This window comes from Acanthochromis polyacanthus, chromosome 21 (assembly GCF_021347895.1).
Source record: "Acanthochromis polyacanthus isolate Apoly-LR-REF ecotype Palm Island chromosome 21, KAUST_Apoly_ChrSc, whole genome shotgun sequence".
NCBI lineage: Eukaryota > Metazoa > Chordata > Actinopteri > Pomacentridae > Acanthochromis > Acanthochromis polyacanthus.
This window is the reverse complement of record NC_067133.1, coordinates 2,335,948-2,359,569: the sequence shown is the minus strand read 5'-3', so window position 1 is coordinate 2,359,569 and position 23,622 is coordinate 2,335,948. Positions and strand designations below refer to the sequence as shown.

The following is a 23,622-nucleotide window of genomic DNA, read 5'->3' as shown; positions in this document are numbered from 1 at the left end:
GGCGTCCTGAATGCACAGCTGAGTCTGCTGCCACTGCATCCTAACTCTGAATTAGCAGAGGAAAATGGATGAATGGATGAATACTAGAGTATCTGAGTGATTGTTTCAGAGCATACTGACCTGAGGCAATGGCAGTGAAGTAAAATCCATTGCATGCAGCCGTTTTGCTGTGTTGTTTTAGGTTGTTTTTGTACATTCAGTGGTGGTAGTTGTGAGATTTTTAGCGCTCACTTCGCTACCGTTTTCTAATGTTTGAAGGTGGAGGCTTCCATGTTTATTTACAGCAATAACTTTAACATTTTTGGAACAACCTTTTCTTGCAGAGAGTGAACTGAGATGATTGATACCACTGCCATGTCTGTAAAATCAATATGAAGCCAATACCACCAGTTAGCTTCGGCTTAGCTGTAGCTGAGCTTCACACAAAGAGCTAATTTAGCTCGATCCAAAGGTCGCAGAATCCACCTACGGCACCTCTAAAGCTCACTAATTAACACTTTCATCACTCATTTGTGTAGCTTGTGTTAAAAAAAAAAAAGCGTGAAAGCAGCACATGGTTTTAAAAGGGGTTTATGTGCCAGGCTTTTTCTTAAATGGATGCAACAGTGAGACAGTGGAAATAACATACAATAATGCTGGATTACATAAGCATCATTTCCTGTGCATCTGTGTGAAGGCAATGTAACACCTTTGGGAGTAGCGGATTCTGCTACTAACAACGAGAACCACAATACGGAGACATAATTACAAAATGCAAGGACAGAAAATCAGGTGACTATTGCCAAAAAATGCAGACCATAAAATAATATCAATGACGAGGTTTAACTTCATGAAAATCTAAAGAGTTCTAATAATTTTAATGACATTTGGAGAAAGTGTCACCTCAGTAATCTTCAGTCTTACAGATGGGCTCTATGATTCTAGAGAAATATTGTTAATAGTTAGCATATTTAGATAATAAAAATGTACCAGATTAACCCTAAATCTCATTCCACTCTTCTCCACAACACCAGATGTTTTTTTCAGCGCGCACGTAAACCAGACTGCTAGCGGGCCATGAGGAGATATTCACTGATTTTGACACAAAGTGCATTGGACTGACTTTACCTGAAGTACCCTGGCTTACAGGCATAACAGGTGGAAAGAGGAACATTATTAATGAGCCTGTTGTTAGTAGCATGAGGCCAACCTCAACTGTGTGTCCAAAGAATCCCTGAATGACTCATTGTAAACAAACAGTGTACAAGGACATACAGTCATGGAAAAAATGATTAGAACACCCTTGTTTTCTTCAATCTTTTGTTCATTTTAGTGCCTGGTACCACTAAAGGTACATTTGCTTGGACAAATATAATGATAACAACAGAAATGGCTCATAAGAGTTTAATTTAAGAGTGAATATCTACACATTTTCCATTGTTTGCTTGATAAAAACCCAAATCACTTAAGTTCTTGCATCACAGGAACGGATGAGTGCACGGTCATCTGGTGGGTAGAAAGACGTTTCCTGCTGTGACCAGCTAGCAGTTTGGTAGAACCATGTTGGGCTTGAACGACTGTCTTGGAGATCTTCAGTTTTTTGGCTACCTGTCTCTCACTCATGCCAGTTTCCAGCACAACCAAGATGGCTGCCTTTGTGGCTTCACATAATTCCTTAGTTTTAGGCATTATGTGAGTGCTGAAAACTTGTGAGTTGTGCTACGGCTTGAATGTCAGCAGGAAACCACTGTAGACCTTTGCATGTGCAGTGCTGCTGATGGCATGAAACCCTGGGAATGCAGTTGAACTTAAGCATGTCAAATAGGACAAAGTATTTTGTAATCAGCTGCATTTTTTTGTCGTGTTCATTGTAGTCTTCAGGTAATATAACTTTAGTGGTAACAGACTTTAAAAAGAACAAGAAAGTGTGGTCTAATCATTTGTTCCATGACTGTATATTGAAGGAGAAGCAAAAAAAAAAGAACTGAACAATAAATAAGAGTGAGATATAAAACAGCTACAGGTTACTGTGATGAATATTTTTAAAGAACTTAACAGAGCAGGGAGAAAAGGGGTAAAAATAGAAGGAGACAGGTAAAGAATAACCTACTTTTCCTTCAGTGTGAAACAAACAATGAAGTGAGAGAAGGATTAAAGTGAAAGAGGTGATACTGCCAGACAATGATGAAGAAGTTGAGCTTCTATAAGATGGAATATAGAACAATATGATAATGCATACAAGTGTTTGGGTGTCTGGACAGATGCTCAGCAGGCTAACAGTGGTTACGATGTGCAATCACGCTCGGAGTGTGTGGACGTGTGTGTGCTGTTAAATAATGCTTCCCTTTGTGCAGATGCAGTCAGGTTTGTGTGAAGTGCCCCATGGCCTTGTGTACGCAATTGTGTTTGCACTTGTGCGCTGTGTCTCTTCATCCGTGAATGAGATCATGCTCTTTCCTCAGCCATCTCTCTCCATTATGCCATTTCATTGTTTCTAAACCGTCTCATTAGATGCATCCCGTCTGTACTTTCAGCCGCTCTCCTGTGCTATCAGTCTCCTGTTAGCACCCATTCCTCACAGTGAGATGCACATGTGAGTAAAGGTGGCGGTGATCCTGATGCACTCAGACAAGCGTGGTGTCTGCGCATCATCCATTAGTCCAAATCTCACATGTACACCGCAACAGCAGAGACTGAGGTCGCCGTGGATGACGACAGATAATGGGATGTTAGTGACAGCCAGGCGTCTCCTCATACTTCACATATGAATACGTTTCTCAAGCTTGTCAGAAGCATTAGGTCTTATGGTTGCAGAGCTTCACTGAAATGGGTCTGTAGTTGGTCCATGTGATTCAAGAGCAGCAACTTGCTTTCATTATTCACCAGAGAAGGACTCAATCTCTTATGACTTCTAAAAAAAAAAATACTTAAGAGCATTTATGTATCACTTATGTTTACAGTTTAGCATTCAGTGTGTAAGATTGTTGAGAAACTGAGTAAATTCAAACATAAATTCTGAAAGTAGAAGCTAAGAATTCCTTTTTCTGTATTGGGAAGTAACGATCACTTCACCTTTCTGTAATTCTATGAGACAGATATATCTATTTTTAAAATGTTAATAGAAAAGTTTTGGGGACAGTGTCTGTAGAACTCAGTCTGTGTGTGCTGTCTAAGCTGGGATCCACCCTGTTAATACAATAGTCATAATATGTTCATAAAATATGTCACTCGCAGGAAAAGTCACTCGCGTGTCTCGGTGCCAAATATTAAGCTGGCAACAGGTTAGCTTAGCTTAGCACAAAGACTGAAAATGGAGGGAAGCAGCCAGATCTGTCCAAATGTAATAAAATCCGCCTTCTGATGCCTGTAAAGCTCATCATCCAACACATTATTGTTTTATTTCTATGCAAACCAAAGTAAATCTATTGGTTGCCTGGAACACTGAAAAACTTTCCCACATGGCTGCACAAAGACATGCAAGGAGGTGTGTTCTGATTGTCTAGTACCACTATTCAGTCATGTAAAGTGAGATTTTAACTTCACATTTAGCGCTCGGACATGAGAGAGCTTCAAAACCCTATACACACGTGGACAAAATTGTTGGTACCCCTCAGTTAAAGAAGGAAAAACCCACAATTCTCACTGAAATCACTTCAAACTCACAAAAGTAACAATAAATAAAATTTATTGAAAATTAAATAATCAAAAACAGCCATTACTTTTGAATTGTTGATTAACATAATTATTTAAAAAAACAAACTAATGAAACAGGCCTGGACAAAAATGATGGTACCTCTATAAAAGATTGAAAACTATTTGACCAGAGTGACATGATTAACTCAGGTGTGTCATTTAATTGACATCACAGGTGTTTCCAAACTCATAATCAGTCAGTCTGCCTATTTAAAGGGAGACAAGTAGTCACCCTGCTGTTTGGTGAAAAGGTGTGTACCACACTGAACATGGACAACAGAAAGCGAAGGAGAGAATTGTCCCAGGACATCCGAAAAAAAATGATAGACAAACATCTTAAAGGTAAAGGCTATAAGACCATCTCTAAACAGCTTGAAGTTCCTGTGACAACAGTGGCTCACATTATTCAGAAGTTCAAGACCCACGGGACAGTAGCCAACCTCCCTGGACGTGGCCGCAAGAGGAAAATTGATGACAAATTGAAGAGACGGATCGTTGGAATTGTATCCAAAGAGCCCAGAGCAACCTCCAAAGAAATTAAAGGTGAACTCCAAGGCCAAGGTACATCAGTGTCAGATCGCACCATTCGTCGTTGTTTGAGCCAAAGTGGACTTCATGGGAGACGACCAAGGAGGACACCACTGCTGAAAAAAACTCATAAAAAAGCCAGACTGGAATTTGCAAAAATGCATGTTGACAAGCCACAAAGCTTCTGGGAGAATGTCCTTTGGACAGATGAGACCAAACTGGAGCTTTTTGGTAAGGCACATCAACTCTATGTTCATAGACTCAAAAACCAAGCATACGAAGAAAAGAACACTGTCCCTACGGTGAAACATGGAGGAGGCTCAGTAATGTTTTGGGGCTGCTTTGCTGCATCTGGCACAGGGTGTCTTGAAAGTGTGCAAGGTACGATGAAATCTGAAGACTATCAAGGCATTCTGGAGAGAAATGTGCTGCCTCGTGTCAGAAAGCTTGGTCTCAGTCGCAGGTCATGGGTCTTCCAACAGGACAACGATCCAAAACACACAGCCAAAAACACCCAAGAATGGCTGAGAGAAAAGCGTTGGACTATTCTAAAGTGGCCTTCTATGAGCCCAGATCTGAATCCCATTGAACATATGTGGAAGGAGCTGAAACATGCCATTTGGAGAAGACACCCATCAAACCTGAGACAACTGGAGCTGTTTGCTCATGAGGAGTGGGCCAAAATACCTGTTGACAGCTGCAGAACGCTCATTGACAAATACAGAAATCGTTTAATTGCAGTGATTGCCTCAAAAGGTTGTGCAACAAAATATTAAGTTATGGGTACCATCATTTTTGTCCAGCCCTATTTCATTAGTTTGTTTTTTTAAATAATTATGTTAATCAACAATTCAAAAGTAATGGCTGATTTTGATTATTTAATTTTCAATAAATTTTTATTTATTGTTACTTTTGTGAGTTTCAAGTGATTTCAGTGAGAATTGTGGGTTTTTCCTTCTTTAACTGAGGGGTACCAACAATTTTGTCCACGTGTGTATCTAAATGTTGTCAACAAATCAAATGTCTGTACTTCCCAGAATGTCAGACTGCTTCTTTAAATACAGCATTCACTCTATGTTTGTTCCAGATGACATGCAAAGATGTCTGCTGATCTCTTTCAAATTTGATGAGGCATTTGCTAGATTATGCAGATGTTTTCATCCTCTCTTCATGCCCCTGTTGTCTAGTTAAAGCTGCAGTATCAAATGATGTGGTTGAGGGATTGTCATTTAGTATCAGAAGCCCCTCCATGCCAACAGATTTATGAAGTCTGATAGTTTCTGTGACTTTCTGAAACCGTCATGTTGTCTCTCTGATTTTGTGCAGCGACAGACCACCAAGGTACAGAAGCGTGAAGGATTTCAACCTTTCTCTCAAGTTCTGTTGCTCACTTTTCGTGCATCAGTCCAACTGGAACACAACTGTGTGAACGCCTTCAAAGAGTGACTGCGTGAAAATGTGTACTGTTATCCCCATTTGGATGATTCATCCCAGCTCACCCCGACGACGGCCGGCTTGGCTCCCTTAGCTCCCCGTGGCTGCTGGCGGCAACGATTTCAACACTTTAACTTTCAGACGTAGTTGGCCCACACTTCATACCAAACAGTTTTGGGAGCACTCCAAGACGAGAAAAACATATTTCTCGGTCTGGTTTTTAGTGGTGGGGTTCTGCGTGAGCACAATATTTTCCGCTGCAATTTCTGATATTTTACAAATACGTTTTTTCCGCTGCGGGTGGCTCAGTTGGAAAAGATGACATTCCTCTTGTCAGCAATAGCTTTTTTTTTTTTGTGACATTCGAATCAAAATCTAATGCCAGCTGCTGTCAGTCAAGTCTGATTAAACCACACCAGTCATGATAAAGAAGTTTCACAGAGTTTTTCAGTGTTGATTTACCTGAAGATATATAAAATGGTCGCACACCCTGCATGTGTCCCGCAGTAAGTCTGCAGATTAAAAGGGCAAAAGACCACATCTCAGGAAGGGTTTGAAGTTTATTGTTTCCTAGTCCATAGGAGTCTGCACGGAAGACTCTGTTGGATTCATATGCGGTAGGTCACATCTACATATCCCATGCAGGCACACTACTGACCTTATAGTGTAGCTGGAGACACAAATTTCATACTGCACGCAAATGTGTGCACACGGAGTTGGTGAGATGACCAAATTTACTTCATGCAGACCCACATGGGCCATCACATATAAGCAGAGGCAGAAAGTAAACCACTGGCCTAATTATTCAATAAACAAAAAGTGGGGAACCAACATTCTGTTTCCTTCTTGCAGCAGAGGATGACAGAAAAGTTCAGCTGCACTGCATTTTGGTTGCTTCTTCGGCTTTTAGACATCCTGGTAAAATGCTCTACAGGTCATCTATGATCTCTGCTTATGGTTCAACCTCCGTTTAGCAAGAATTGTTTATAAATCAGTTGAGCAGACCAGCTTCTGTCAAACTGAAAACATTGATTAATACTCAGGTGCAGTAGAAAGAAATTCAAGACAGTAACTTTCTCTTCTGATCTGTCAGGACTGAAACACCAACACAGATGTTATTTAAGAGGAAGTTTTGATGTTACTAAGAGAATTAAAATAGTCCAACTTGAATATGCAAGAGCCTAGAGCTGTGATATATTGTGTTCTGTTTATAATCTGAATGTGTTTAACCTCTCTGACTGATAAAAAACACACACCATGTATTCTTCTTGAAGAACAAGAAAAGCACTCCGATAGCATTAAGTCCCAATAAGTCCACAGCGAAGGATTTGTAGTAGGATCACAATTATGGGATCCTCAGCAGCCAGCTGACGTAGTGTTCACTCGTTGTCATGGTTACAGTGACGCCATGCTGCTAACTCGCAATGACACAGAAGTTTTTAACAAATCCGTGGATCCAGACAATAAGCCGCATCACTGCCAAAATCTAAAGAGGTGGTCCTTGTGTCATTTCTGACCTTCACCGAAAATTTCATTCGAATTCATTGGTCTGTTTTTGAGTAACATTGTTCAGACAGAAGGATAAACGTACGCCGATCCGAGTAGTAAATCTTCAAAATTAGACTAATAAAAACAAAATCTTTCCAGTGCAAAGAAAGCAAAAAAGTTTCTGTCCAAGTGTCAGATTTCAGTCAACTTCCAATCCAACTGGCTGTTTAGCCAGGGTGAGAGCCAGATGTTTCCCATCATGCCCTGGGGTCTGTGCAGTCGCTGGAAAGCAGCAGCAGCGTCTGATGTTATCGTATGTCGCTGAACATCAGAACAAGTTGGAATTGAGTGCTACAGCGTACATTGTGCAGCTCTGGCTCGTCTTAAACAACACTTCAACACTTACATAGACACACACACACACACACACACACACACACACACACACACACACACACACACACACACACACACACACACACAGGAGTGTACAGTCTGAATTTGATGATGCAGGTCTTATCTGTTATAGAGATTTTTTTTATTCCCCCCCAAGCTTTAGATTTGATTGCCTCCTATTTAGTCATGAATATTTAATGTTTTCAATAAATACTTAGAACTTTAAACCCTATTTTAGGGCTCTAAAACTTTCCATCTCCACAAAGTCAAACACAAACTTTCAATTGTCAAACTTTTTACCAAGACAATAAAAACATTCCAGCGCTATAAACCCAATGCTTCTTACAGAATTGGTCCATTGTCTGTCATTGCTCAGAGTCTAACATAAAACATATTTCCATTCGTCTCTCTCTTGTGTATGTTTTGTTTTGGTTGCCACCTTGTTTTACCACTACAACCACGGTCAGAAACAATTTGCCGAACAGAACAGTAATATAAGCAATCTGTGTCTGGCTGTTCTGCTGCAGAGGCTCATCTTGGCTGATTCCAAGATGCCTGATTTGTCCCTCGCGGCTTTATTGACATCCTTCCAGATGATGATCACACCACAGCATGTTTTTCTCCGGCGTTTTGACAACCTCGCCGCTTCAGACAATCTCCCAAGTAAATAAACTCACGAAGCTGCTTTTTGCGCCATAATTAAATTGAACGGATTCACCACAACTTTGGAGGAAGCTTGTGGAAAACCCGCACGTATCCTGAATGTGCACATTCACTGTGAAGTATTTATTCACAAAATAAAAGAGCGTACATAAATGTGAAATGCATTTATCTGGAATGTTATTTCCTAGTCCTCCTCCTCTTTAATAATGCTCCTCTAATCCTCCCTGCTCTCTTCATTCCCCGACTCCTGCCGCTCCTCTGTCATCTCCACAATCCTCCTCATTCATCTCATCGCTCTGAGTAAAACATCCCCGCTTATTGCCTCCTAATAGACACGTATTCATAAAAAGGGCCAATCTGAATGCACACTCGCGTTTGACTAATAATCACTGACACAAATCGAGATCTGATTACTTACACACACAGAGCAGAATCCTCCAGCTCCCTTGTGCGGACAGAAATGCAGTCATGACGCCATTTGTGCACACGCAGAGAGTTAATCACGTCATGTCTGCATTAATGTTTCATTCCTTTACTCCTTTCTCTTGTTCTGCATCTAAATGATTCATGTGACTACGCATGTACGACGTGTTCTTTTTCCCCAAACTTGCAGCTGTGTGTCATGGCAAAGTCACGTGTCCTGGAGTGACACGCTTCTTGAGGCGTCATTTTATTCAGTGATGAGCGGTTTAATTCCAAGGAATTATAATCCCATTGTCTCTAAACTGCAGTGACAGCCTCGTCATATTTAACTGTGAATCCTTGAAGGAGAAGTCGGGGCAGAGGCAGGCAGCCAGAGCGCATCCCACTGCAGTGGAGAGAGATAATTTAGAAATGTTGGTTGAAATAATGCGCTACATGATTCACATGAATGCCATCCACGCATGAATAATTCATTCCTGCAGTACTACCCCTAACCCCGTTCTATCTTCAGCAGACTCTCCTTTCTTCTTTCCTTTCTCTTCAACTCGCTGCTACTCTTTCACCTCCTCTCTGCTGCGACTTTTAAGGACACACATTTGGTTTCAGAAGTGAGACGGACAGTGGAGCTGTGAGTTTGTGTAGTTTTTGCAGAGGAGCGTCTGCAGGTGTTCACTCCCACCTAGCTGCACAAATGAGTGGCTCAGGGAATTCTGCACAACCGCCAATTTAACTGGAATACATCAGGATTATAAGAGATGATCAACATTTAAAGAAAAAAAAATAACCAGAGAGAGTCTCTTGCTTCAACACAAATGAATAAGGTCTGTAAATTTGGAGTTATTTGTCAGCAATGATTCAATAGAAAGTGAAAAGATTCTATCAAGATGTGTTCTTTATATTTAAAAATTGGGACACTTCACAGCATTTGTACTTTTAACTGGCTTTTTTCAGTATTAAACCTGTTAAATTGCTTTGTTTTTTTAAATAATATTATCTATTTGAGTAGATTTGGCAATTTCAAATCCACATGTCTCATTCTGAACAAGAAAAGCACTCAGAAAGTACAGTCCTCCTCCAAGGCTGCTCATTCCCCCATATGGCATCGTCAGAAATGCACCATATTTTTAATTAGTTATTGATAATCAGAAATCACAGCAACATAGAATGTGTCCATTTCATATAGATGTACCCACGAACAAAATGACCTTGCGCTGAGCACAGGTGTGTGTTATGCATGTGTATGTTATGTACGGATACCGAAATAGCGTGAAGAAAACATGTAGTGGGCGACGGGAATTGATGGAACTCGGAAACACCCCCAAAATTTAATTAATTGTTCTCTGCATCATTGCCGATAAGTCCACAGCAGTGGATTTGTAGTAGCATCACAATCATGGGATCGTCAGCAAGCAGCTGACGTAGCGTTCACTTGTTGATACCGTTCCGCTATCTCGCATTGATACAGAAATCTTTAACAAATCCGTGGATCCAAACTAAAAGCTGCATCACTGCCAGAATCTAATCACTACTTCCTTGTATCATTTCTGACCTTCTCTGAAAATTTCATCCAAATCCATTAGTCCGTTTTTGAGTAATGTTGCTAACAGACTGACAAATGTACGCCGATCGTCACATAACTCTGCCGTGTTCTTTGGCAGAGTAACGAAAATCGCAAGTCAGGTTTGATCCAAAGGTACCCAAACCAATACCTCTAAAGCTGACTAGCCAAAATGACATGTCTTGTTTGTGTAATTCATACAAACGTAAATCATAGTGTTATCAAATTTGAACTGGAACAGTTGCCAGACATCAATAGAAGCCTCTAAATAATCACTGCACCCATCTAAAAGAAACAGCTGCTAGCAAACCACCAGCTACACCTGAAACACAGAAGTTACATTTTAAGCACATTATGGTGGATTATGGATTATAGCAGTTGGACAGTTGGAAGACTTTAGAGGGGGGTTGGTAATATTGATTTTGAAGTGTGGGCACTTTATAACTGAATTTGTAAATCATCCTGTCACAGATGTGTAGATTCCCTATGAATTAGATATAAAGGGCCTGTGGGTTCCTTGTACTGTATGTCTGCAAAAAGACCTTCGTCCCACTCCTTTACTGCTTTGCTCAAGGCAAAATGTTCAAGAGCTCTTGGCCATGAGTGACAGCACGCTCTTATCTCACATTTTGTGGTATGCTCAGGCTCAAACACTCCTCAAACCAGCAGTCCCCATGGAAACCGCCATAATGCTGTGTTTTAATTGCCCCCTAAATGCTCATCCACAGTGTGACAGTACTCCTAATATCTCTGATTTGAAGCTGCTGATTAATCCCCCTCAGCTTTGATTTCATGCTCCTATTAGTGTTTCACGGGTTGCCATGGAACACCCAGTTCGGTTGTGTTCCTCTAATGGAAGAAATCACTCGGCTGGGCATGCACATCACAGCACTGCTGCCCTGCCTGCTTCCCTGCATGCTGCTAACTCTTCTGACTTGGCTGCACTGAAATGCTGAAGCGTGAGACTCAGCTGAAGCTCGATATTCTCCTCGTCTCACATCTGTCTCTCTGCCTGTGTCGGTGGTTCTTTCATTAGCTCCTGCTGTCTCTCCTCAGACAGCGCTGCTTCAGACTTTACCACCGCGGTGCATAAATGTGGAATTATGTTAAGTATGGAAGGAGAAAAAAATGAGGTTTATGGGTCTGTGGAACAGGTCGGCGTTGAAGTGGGAACCACGACCGCCACGGCAAAGCGGGCAGATCATCAGGATGAAGCACGCCTCGTTCATATATACTTGTATGTCGAGAGAGTTGGTTTTATTGTGCACTGGCGTCTTTGAGTGTAGGCCCTCACACAGATGAGCCTCACAGTTGCAGCCCATTAAGGGATCATCAGTCTGGAGAGGCACCGCTGTTCAGAATCACGGGGAGCGAAGTGAACACAGTCACCACAAGCCTCATGCTCTTCACAAAGACAGAAACAATGTCTGCAGAGAAAGTACCTCATTGCTCTGAGTTCACATCTGTATTTGACCACCACCACAGGACCCATATTTACTTTAAAAGATGATTGAGATGTGTAATATTTGTGTGTTTCAACTTTAAGGTAAATAAACCCAGAGTTTATTCGTTCTCTTGTGAGTTGGTAGTTTATGATGTTTTAAATTGAAAGCATTGAATATATATAAAAGACTGATGTATCCTCTTGTTATGAAAAGGGAAGCCAGTGCAAAAGTGCCTGCAATCTTCTTTACAGCCAGCAGGGGGCGGTGCCTTTAGTTGTAAATAGGAAGTCTCATTGTACAGAAGTCTATGGTAAAATGATTCTACTCCTTACTTGATTTGGTTCCTCAGTAAACTTTTCCCTAATGAGTTTATGGTCTTAAATGCTGGTTTCACTTCTCCTTCAGTGCAGCATGCTGTTAATTCTGTCAACTGTGGTCCAGTTTAAAAGAAAATAGGAGATAAAGAAGGGTTTGACCCAGTGTTGGTGCTAGAATTAAAGCGAGACATAGAAGTTTTCTCATCGTGGTTGTTATTTCTGTCTTGGAGTGTCATTAATGAAACCACTGCATTTCTAACTCTCTCAGCAGTTGGTTTTGTGTCCAGCTGTGACCTCTGACCTCTGTGTGTTTGAGTGTTGTTGCCGTGGTGTAGGGTGACGTAACCTCCAAATACTAATACTGATACTAACGGTACACTGAACAGTTTTGACCGGCAGCTCTCTGTTATCTTTGTTTGCACAGATTCTTATTGGAGAGCTGTGTGCCTTCTTCACCAAGGCAGAGGGAACCCAGGAGAAGACCATCGTCACTGCAGACTGCTGCTACTTCAATCCCCTCCTGAGGCGCATAATTCGCTTCCTGGGTGAGCACTCTGTTTTGCAGTACACAGCCCTTCTGCTCCTCAGGCCATTTAAATAGCACTTTGGTGTCTGCACATGTGATGTTATCAGCAAAACTGAGCGGCAAGAAGGAACAGAGCAAAACATCTTGAAAGAAAGGGTTGGATTGTAAGAACGTGACCCGCTACACCTCAGTTTGTCAGCCAGATCTTGTACATGCAGCTGTTAATTGGATGATAAAATGTGGAATAATCTTTGAGGTAGAATATTCAGGATGCTGGCAGGAAGGCTCTCATGAATATTAAGCAGCTTGCACATTTGCATCTTGAGCTGAATCGGATGAGGTGAAGGCTTCTGGTGTAATTTCACACCTCGACTGATAATAATGTGTTGGTGCTATTTTAAGGAGAATAAACTTAATATCGCCCGTTTTTATCTCAAGGCGGAGCTTCGCGTTTTGATACGACTCTGGTATATATCTAATGTACTTTCCTGCTTCCTCTTTTCTGTAAAAACCAAAGTATTCTTCCTTATCGCCTTTCTCAACATCCTCCTGTGCCATCCAGGGGTGTATGCCTTCGGCCTGTTCACCACCACCATCTTCGCCAACGCCGGTCAGGTGGTAACGGGAAACCAGACGCCTCACTTCCTGTCTGCCTGCCGACCAAACTACACAGCGTTAGGCTGCCAGTCCACCATGCAGTACATCACAGAGCGCCGCGCCTGCACAGGCAACCCGCTGATTGTCATGTCTGCACGTAAATCCTTTCCGTCTAAGGATGCAGCGCTCAGCGTCTACTCGGCGGTGTACACAGTGGTAGGTCGGAGCATGCTGGAAGTGCTTCTGTAAAGAGCAGTGTTTCTCTTTGCCTTTTTTTGTAAAAACGTCTTTAACCCTGTAAATAATTTTTCAGTTTTATTTTTTTGCTCGTTTTATTTTTTTATATTTGGGCTTCTGCATATATATATATATATATATATATATATATATATTTGATTTTATGTTTTTGCTCAGTTTGTTTCTATATTTGGAGTGATACAAAAATAATTTTTTCAGTTTTATTTTTTTGCTCATTTTATTTTCTATTTATTGGCTTCTACAAATATATATATATATATATATATATATATAAATTTTATGTTTTTGCACATTTTATTTTCTATATTTGGAGTGATACAAAAGTAATTTTTTCAGCTTTCTTTTTTTGCTCATTGTGTTTTCTATAATTACATTTATATATGTATATTTTTTTCAGCTTAATTTTTTTTGCTCCTTTTAATTTCTATGTTTGGGTTTATACATATATAATTTTTTTCAGTTTATCAGTTATATTCGCTTGCTCATTTTGTTTTCCATATTTGGATTTAGACATATAATTTTTTCAGTTTAATTTTTTGCTCTTTTCATTTTCTATATTTGGGTTTCAACATATATGAGTTTTCTTTCTTTCTTCCTTTCTTTCTCTCTCTCTCTCTTTCTTTCTTTCTCTTTTTTAGATTTTATGTATATGCTTTATTCCATTATTTTTTTAGTTTTATTTCTCATCTACTTTTGCTATTTTTTTTCAATACTTGTGTCTTACAGGGTTAAAGATTACAAAAAAGTAAGGCTGCCACACATTGATAATTTCAGCCCCACACATGTCCTTTCATAGTCAATTTAATGTGGATTCAGAATTACAGGCTTGCATGATCGTTGTCCAGTGGATTGATTTAAACAACTTTGGATAACCATGACCGGGATGAATGAGAACCTACACTGACGGGATCATTGTGGTGTTTGCTGTACTGTGTTACTGTGCGCCTCCTCCTCCATGTCTTCCTGCAGATGTATGTGACGCTGGTGTTTAAGACCAAAGGCACGCGGCTCACCAAGCCCACCATCAGCCTCACCCTGCTCTGCCTGGCCATGCTGGTCGGTGTGGTCAGGGTGGCCGAGTACCGCAACCACTGGGCCGACGTTCTGGCGGGATTCTTCACCGGAGGAGCCATCGCTGTGTTTCTGGTGAGCAGAATGACGGTGGGACATTAGAAGCAGTGTATACATTACTGGTGTTCTTTTCTTTTTTAAGTTGGATAAGAAAAAGATTTGAGGACGACAGCTGGCGTCATGTTGTTCTGAGTGACTCTTGTTTGAACGTCTGCTCTCCTTATGCTTCATTACTGCTGTATGTCAGATTTACATAGATGGAGATCAGAGCAGTGAACCTCCCATCTGAAGGTTGACAGCTAATGCAGCTCACCTGGACCTTCCAGATTTTAAAAGCTGCTCCATATGTTCACTCTGGCCTCAGTCCACTCTATAGTGTATCAGCAAGTTTATAGTGCTTTTCTGGTTCTCTATTTCCGAAACTATACAGTGCAACTGAAAAACATGATTAGGCACACCAAAATGTAGATTACACCAGCTGAAGAAAAGCCATCAGATATGGAGCCGATAGAGCAAAGAGATATATATTTAATAGATAATGTGGGCACATCACTACTACTATTAAATAAAATCATCCTGCTAACACAACAGGTTAGGTACGAACGTTAAGTGCTTGCTAATGCAATTTTCTTAGCCTTTAAGAGTTCCCAATTATGCAGCGGCTCATCTCCTCCTCTTCCTGAGCACCAAGATATTAAAATGATATTAAAACTCCTTCTGGAGTCATGTTTGAGGCTTTAGTTGCTCCGTCTAAACTGTAAATAAGTTAGCAGTACTTTTTAAGTAGCTGGGTTATGAATTATAACCAGAGGAAGAATAGCATTAATTCAGAGTAAATGCATTGAACATTAGTATATAATTTCATTGTTGCAGCCAACAGTGCAGTCAGATGCAGCGCAGATTTGACTTTTATTTCAATGTTTTGGATTTTTTTTGTTTGTTTTGGAGGAGTAAGATGTTCTTATCTAAAAGTAGCACCGTTGTAGTGTCCGTAACCTCAGCTGTGGTGCAGAAGTTCTGCTGTTTGTGAGTACAGGTAATTAACAATGTCCTTAATTGTAGCAGCACGACATCCACTCAGTGTCCAAAACACAGCTCAGTGCCACAACTGAAATACAGAACAAAACTTCACTGCTTGCATTGTTCATATTGCTGACTTGGACGCTTATTTGTCGTTTAATTTCACTTTAGTTGTCCTGAATCTCATTTGATTGATAAATTTCTCTTTTCTTTTTGCTTTGGAGCGGATTGTGTTCCATAACAGACAAAAACACATAGAGTTTAATTTCAATTGGGCTTGTTTTGCTTTTAATCCAACGCTGCATCCCTGGATCGCCCCTTGAAACCTTTTAGCGGTGTCCTTCATCAGTAGAGGACAGAGGAGGAGGATAATTGACCATTTTCTAAGCCACGCCCCTTTGGTTACTGTTGCTATGCTCGGTAAAATTTCCTCTCTGGCATGGCACATATGCAGTTTACTCTGTTGACGTTTGTAATGACTTGTGAAATCAGTCTGTTGTTGGCCGCCTTGGTTTGGTCTCCTCGTGAGTTTTATGAATAGTTCTTATGCAAAGCTGCTTAGACGTGACACTAAGAGACGATTATCGCCTATTGATGATCATATAGAGGACATGTTAATGAAAGATAAGCACTGTTTTGCATTTTTATACAGTTCAGTATTCAATTTCTGATTTAATGTTTGGATTTTCAGACAGTGACTTTTGTGAGAGAAAAGGCTTTGGAGACGAGGAAGAACCAGCTGCTTCCTTCTCTGAACATACTGTTGGTTATTCTAGTGATCAAAGCCTGCTAATTTTTGCAGATAAACGGCTAAAATAACCTCCCGTCTCCCCACATTAATGCCAGGAATCGACATGTGCAACAATTTTCCAGGTGCCCACAGGTTTTACCTATTCTTTTTTTGTTAAATGGTGATATTTATCTATTTACAGCTTTATAACCTCCATAAAGTTTTCATTTTTCTCACTACTCTGCACATCAGTTTCACCATGCTGAATGTATCTTCCAATAACTTGCTGACAGTTCGCTCCTCTGTATAACCCAGACAGTTTTCTTGTTTTTTAGTAAATATGCTTTTGTTTGGCTCTCAGTCTCAGTAATTTGCTTCCACTCTGATCAGACACTGCCTGCAGTTCAGCCGAGCAGTCACCGAATGTTTGGCAGAAGTTTGTTTTTGTTGAAGATCTTGAGGAAATGGTTTATTTTTGTGGAATTTTTATATGGAGACCATCATTTAGACTGTCTCATTGCTGGTGTCGAATAAAATAGTTTGGATGAAATATCACAATAGTAAGCTTAGATGTGATTAAATTTCCTACAAAGCCTCACATAACACCTGATCAGTTCAAGCACCAGTGGAAAGTAGAAAATCTGCTATTTTTTTAGGTTTTTTACAGTTTCTGTTTGATAAATGGTGTGATTTTGGCAATTTTTTAAACGTGACACGCCTTTCAAGTCCAATTTGGTTATTGAATAATGTAATTGACATTTACAAATGGCCCTTAAATACATTTTGGAAAATTTTAAATCTTATTGATTAAATAGAGCTAATTTAATCAACAGGGGGAATTAGTCATGAGGAACATCCCCGCTAAGCTCTGAATGAACAGTTCCCGGTCAGGGGCAGAGTTTAACAAATGTCCTTCTCCTTTCTTTCTTTCTTTCTTTCTTTCTTTCTTTCTTTCTTTCTTTCTTTCTTTCTTTCTTTCGTCCTTCCTTCCTTCCTTTCTTTCTTTCTTTCTTTCTTTCTTTCTTTCTTTCTTTCTTTCTTTCTTTCTTTCTTTCTTTCTTTCTTTCTTTCTTTCCTTCCTTCCTTCCTTCCTTCCTTCCTTCCTTCCTTCCTTCCTTCCTTCCTTCCTTCCTTCCTTCCTTCCTTCCTTCCTTCCTTCCTTCCTTCTCTCTGACTCTTCCTCCTGCTCTCTGTCTCCAGGTGACTTGTGTGATTAATAACTTCCAGCAGCTGCAGCCCAGTCCTCCCCCACCGCGACCCCAGCGCCCGGAGTCGGTGCTGGGCATGCCGATGGTGACGCTGCCCTGCGTGGAGAGTCCACTCGAAAAGTTAAGTGGCCCTCAGGTAAGGGGCGGGGGTGGGTGTGAGGCACGGCTGTGCTCACCAAAGGGCTCAGATACACACCCCTTGTCTCTTAACTGAATCCTCCTTTTTTTTGTTCCCCGGAAAAGAACAAATCCGCAAAAACATGCATGCTCCAAGCCCCGCCTGCACCCCCGGTCCCGACAAAACACACCCAAGTGAATCCTTTTAAATCTCTGCGCATGCACGCCGTGTTGTAGGCCGATAAGAACGCAGGTGAGATTTGTTCTCGCGGTGTGAAACGATTATATTTCAGCCACAGGATGGAACAAATTCTAGCGAGTTGTTTGCTTTGGAAAGAGGCGCTAGCTTACTCCTAAGCCCTGCAGTGTTACACGTTTTCTTGTTATCGGGGATTTAGAGAGTCACTTATCTCCGCGAGGTGAGTCAGCAGTTTAGCCGACACACTCCAGGTGTAATTTACCATTCGGATACAATGCAAATCAGCTGGCTGGAGGGAAACTCAGCCGAGGCAAAAAGAAAGTACTAATAAAAGGTTGTAGCGGCTGCAGAGGTCCCGTCATGTTTTATCTCCACAAGTGCTTCATTTTCTAAAGCAGTGGTTCCCAACCTGTTTGGCTTGGAGCCCCCCCTATAAGATGCATCCCCAGCCCCAGCAGCCTGATGTTTTTTTACTATAAAAATTCCTTAGAATTATGAAAAAAAAATTATATCAAAGCAAATTGTAGTATGACCAGCATGAGCCAATGAATGGCTGCAGTAAATCTGGTGACACTACAGTGTATAAGAGTGAAGTTATTGAATATTTGTGTCTCTTTTCGCTGTTGCGGCAGTTTTGCAATTTGCATACATTCCCTGTTCACTCATCGCACAACCGGCTATGCACACACACCACTATTATTTCTGCAGCTTCATAAACAGCGACTTTTGATGAACCCTCATGTTGTCTTGCAGGTCAAAGTTCACCTGTTTTGAAATTTGAAAATGTGGGGAAAAAAACTGATTTTCACAGTGAAATTTCTGATGTCCACATTTTCAACATTTTTGGGAAATCTGTGAACAATTTTTTGGTGGAAAAAAATGTTAAAAATGTTCTTAAAAAATGTTCAGGAAGAAAATTCCTTAAAAGTTTTGATTAAAAGTTTTATTTTTAAAAAAATCACCAAATTGGCAAGAACTAAAAATTGTAAATATTTTCAAATTATGAATAAAAATCTTCCAAAAAAATCTAAAAGTATCTAAAATGATTACATGTATATCAAAGTTCAAATATTTTCTTTAAGAATATTCAGAAAAAAACAACCAAATCCAGTGAATTTATTTTCTTTTTCCACCAAAAAATGTTAAAAAATTCCCCAAAAATTTTGAAAATGTGGAAGTTTTCACTGTGAAAATATGTATTTTCCACATTTTCTAACTTTAAAACGGGTCAATTTGACCCGCAGGACGGCACGAGGGTTAAAACAAGAGAATTTCAGGATATTTAAGATGCATTGTCTTAAAACAAGTCCCTCTATCTGCTGAAATGTCACTTGTGAAGTGAATCTGTCTTTTATCAAGTGGGATGAGACATATTGGCTAAAAATAAGACAAACAGACTTGGTAAGATTTTGAGTTTTTGCAGCCTCAGAGCAGACAAAGCTTCCAGGTTGGGAACCAGCGTTCTGAAGCGACTCTCTCAGGGGTGAAGTGTTCAGGAAGATGTCTTGCGTCCTCTGTGGTCTGTCACCGTCACTAACCCTCACCTGACTGCCTCTTTTCCTCTGTCTCCCAACTTGCCTCTCTCCTCTCACTCTGCTCCCTTGTCCCTCACTCTACCTCCAGCATCCTGCACTCTCCTCCTCCTCCCCACCTTACAACACCTACGTCCAACCATTCTAACCGGCTTTGACTCTTTTTCCCCCTCCGCCATCTCCGCCATCCGTTGCCTTATTTCTGTTCGTACATCTGTTCTCTCTCCTCTCTCTCTCTCCCCCTCTTCATCCCGTGCATTGCTCTTGATTATTCTTTTCTTCACTTTTCTCTCTCTCCTCCCTTCGCCTCCTCTCTGCCCCGTCCTCTTCCTCCTTCTCCTCCTCCTCCTCTCTCTCTTTCTCACTCCTCTCTTTCCCCTGCAGACTCCGCGGGGATCTCCGTTCACCGAGATCACATGACCATCAGCCCTATCGGTTCCCCGCCACCCCCGATGTCCTCATACCGTCTCGCTCCATTTCCAGCGAAGTCTAGACCAGCCGGACCAGCAGCAGCAGCAGCAGCAGCACTCGCCGCACTGCGCCGCCCATCCGGCCGGCCGGTATGCGACGCTGCACCGCTCGTATTCCACGCAGGTCTAGACATCCCATAATGCAGCGCACTCGAACCCTCTCAAACCCCCGGGGAACCGATAGGCAAACAAGACTTTCTCTTTGCTGGACGCCCAGCGAAGTAAAACCGAACAGTCAGGTACATCTCCTCGTTTTTGTTCTTTCATTTTGAGTTTTTTCTACGAACTGAAGCTCATCTCCAGTGGTGTGCTCTCGCAAGGAAACCCTGTGACCACTGAGAATGTCCACTGCTTCTTCTTCTTCTTCTTCTCCTTCTTTTTTTTAATGAATGAGTTTACACCCTCTTGCTGAAGGACAACTGCTTTGATGCGAGCTGTCAGGAGGCGGCCATGTTGGACCAAAGAAGCCCGCTGAAGGAAATGTGTGCTGCTGAGATTTACCCGTTAAAAAACATCCTTTTAGCAAGCCATACGCACACACGCAAACAAACACGTTCTTTCTCTGTCCTTATCTCATCCCGTGCGCACACACACACACACACACACACACACACACACACACACACACACACACACACACACACACACACACTGCAGTCTGAGTAGCAGCGCCCTAGTCAGCTCCACATGAGGTTTACCCAGATCAAAGGATCCATTTCATATCTCTCAGCAGAAGCAGCAGACAAAAGCAAACAGGATGAAAGTACAGACATCTCCACTTGGCTATCGTCTTCGTGTCTTTTTTTTTTTTTTCCCCCTTCTCAGATGGTTGCAGCTTCGCCAAAACCTGATGTGAAATACAAACACGTCGGATACGACAAAGCCAAGCTCCCGCTCCTGCAGGTGGCCCCGACGGCGAGCCGAGTAAAAGTGCATCACATTCAGGAGCAAATATTCGTTTTTGTATTCTTTTGAGACAAAGAGCTTTCATACAAAACGCTTCCCGTGATGCCAGCCGACTTTTATTTCCTCGTTTTGTTCGGTTTCTTTTCTGGAACGGCCCGAAACGGAGCTCGTTTTGCTGCGGACTCGGCCGCGTCATGTAATTATTGTGATTAATTTTTGAGATTTTAATACTAGATTTATTTATTGACATGTATATACGGTGCGGCTGCCGCAAGCGCTACGTGTGGCGAGACAGTTTTGCTGGTTTTGATTTGCACACTGTTCCTTTTCTTCCTCTGCACATGTTTTTGTTTTTTTTACGGCCTCGGTTTCTCTCTCCTATCACTGTGCTGTGAAATGTTTCCCTCTGCTGGACGGCACACACACAAACGCGGACAGAAACGCACACAGACACAAGAATAAAAGTCTGTTTTTACAGAGCACATGTATGTATGTCGAAAGCACACACATGCACAATCACACCTGCCCCCCCCTCCTGTACATTCCTCCCCCTGAGTCCACTTTCTAACACTGAAACATGTTTGTAAGATATTGTACAAAGCTCTTTTTTTGTATCGAGAGTGTGGTTTTTACACGAGCATCACCAGTGCAGAGATTCGGGGGGAAAATCTTGTATTTGTCATGACGACGGAGCACGTGTGTGGAAGTCGACTCGCTCTTAGTATCAAACTGCAGGATCTGCCCACTGGACGGGACGAAGCTGGAGTGTGTTGATGAGTTTAGGAACTTGAGGCCTTTTCTATGGTGGCCGACAGGTGCAAACGCGCCGCAAACACAGAAATGATCCAAAACCAAAAAGTCACAAACACATAAAACACATGCAAGAAAAAAATGCAAGAGAAACGTGCTGCAATCACAGAAACGACGCAGAAGCAGACTGACAAAATCACAAAACAAATGCAAACGAAAAATGCTGCAAATGTATAAAAACACACACAAAACCCCCAAAACAACTGCAAGAGAAAAACGCTGCAAATTCAATCCACAGTGGACGTGCACCAGGTCACTCCACAACGGAAGTGCACCAGACGAGAAGAAGGAGATGACGTAATTATGCTGCTCTTCGATAACATTGTAAAATATGCCAGCCAAGTTAGCCAGATAAAACATAAAGGAAAACATACCTTTTCACACTGAAAGAAATTGCACGCCTTCTTTTCCTTCTTCTTCTTCTTCTTCTTCTGCTTCTTCTTCTTCCTCTTCCTCTTCCTCTTCCTCCTCCTTCTTCTTCTTCTCCTCCTCCTTCATGTCTGGTGCACTTTCATTGTGGATTGAATTTGCAGCGTTTTTCTCTTCCGGTTGTTCTGGTTGTTTGTGTGTGTTTTTGTATATTTGCAGCATTTTTTGTTTGCATCTGTTTTGTGATTTTGTAAGTCTTTGCTTCTGCATCGTTTCTGTGATTGCAGCACGTTTCTCTTGCAGCATTTTTTTCTTGCACGTGTTTTATGTGTTTGTGTGCTTTTTTGGTTTTGGATCATTTGTGCGTTTGCAGCGCTTTTGCCGTTTTGCGGCGCGTTTGGACCTGTCGGCCACCGTACTTTTCAGATTTGAATCCTCATATTAGCACAAAATACAAGAAGCGAACACAGTGTAGCTCTTTTTCGGTGTTTAATCTGCCAACGCATCGGGTCAATGCAGGCGTAAGGAGAGCTAATAAAATCACAACATGGATGTTAAAGCAGCTGATCAAACTCAACGACTCATTATCGTGTCATAAATACAGAATAAAATGCACACTTTAATGAGAATTCTCTCATCGCTGCTAGGGTGTGTTCACACTTGTGGTTTCATTCTGTTGGTCTGGATTGAAGCAGAAATTACACAATTTAGTCCTGGTTTGTCCATCCTGGCATTTTTAACATCAACCTAAAAGATACCAAACAGCTTATGGATACAAGCACGGTTTTTGTGTCAAAGGGGTGTCAAACTCATCTGAGTTCAGGTTCCACTTTCAGCCCAATTTGATCTCAAGTGACCAGTAAAATCACAGGATAATAACCTAAAAAAAATAGCCACAATTCCACATTTTTCCCTTTGTTTTAGTGCAAAAAAGTACATTCTGAAAACGTTCCGTTTAAAGAATGATCTTTTTACAAAACATGATGAACAACCTGAAAGTTCTTAAGAAAAATAAATTCACTTTCAGCAACATTTTTCCTCAGTTTATCATTTCCACATTACAACTTACAGATCCCAGTTTATCTACAAAGAGGCGCAAAACATTTAGTCACAGCTATCTGGAACTGAATGATACAGTATTTTACTTTAAACATGACAAAAAACAACAAAAATTAGATGCAAATCGACAAAAATGAGACAAACGACACAAAGCAAAACAAAAAAGAGACCAAAAATTAGAAAAAAAAAATTGCAAAGCAACAAAAAAACGGACAAATGACAAAAATGAGACAAAAAAGGAACAAAACGATGAAAAAATAGACAAAAAACACAAACGAGACAAAAAGGAAACACAAAACAATACAAATGAGAAACAAAACAATGAATAAAGCAAAACACATAATGACAAAAATAAGATAAAAAACACAAACGAGATAAAAAGGAAACACAAAATGACAAATGGGAAACAATACAAAAAACATGAGACAAACGACAAAAGTAAGACCAAAAAAAAACAACAAAAACAAGACAGAATGTTACAAAAATGACACAAAACGACAAAGAACAAACTAGTATTTTAATTTATGATCAAAACAAATTGACATTGTCCAGAATTATTACAAATTTATACTTTTACAAGTTTACAATCCACAGTTCATGTCATTTCTTTATTTTTTTACACTTTACTAAGTCGTCCAAAATCAGCCCTCCAGAGGATTCAATCTGATGTAAAATGTATGAAAGAGTCAAAACAGTGGCAGGATTTCCTTCATTTCAGCCACAAATGAGGACATTCTGTAAGAAAACATGCGTTCTGCTGCTAGAGCTGACTGGAATGGGCACCAAACTACTATTTCTAGAAAAAAAACTCAACATGCTTGAGTTT

The 23,622-nt window shown here is 40.9% G+C and overlaps 1 protein-coding gene across 4 annotated transcripts in view; it reads left to right on the top strand.

The window, feature by feature from the left end:
* The window catches only part of plppr2a (phospholipid phosphatase related 2a), a 71,211-nt gene extending 47,941 nt beyond the window's left edge, over positions 1-23,270 (top strand). For 2 of the 4 annotated variants that reach the window (XM_022196452.2, XM_022196454.2), the window contains 5 exons: positions 12,349-12,469; positions 13,013-13,263; positions 14,275-14,451; positions 17,327-17,454; positions 19,567-23,270. In XM_022196452.2, coding sequence (XP_022052144.1) covers positions 12,349-12,469; positions 13,013-13,263; positions 14,275-14,451; positions 17,327-17,454; positions 19,567-19,675 — 786 coding nt within the window. In that variant the 3' untranslated portion in view covers positions 19,676-23,270. Of the gene's footprint in view, positions 1-12,348; positions 12,470-13,012; positions 13,264-14,274; positions 14,452-17,326; positions 17,471-19,273 lie in introns of all 4 variants that reach the window. The other 2 variants (XM_022196453.2, XM_022196455.2) reach the window with 2 other exon arrangements.
* Positions 23,271-23,622: the final 352 nt, after the last annotated feature.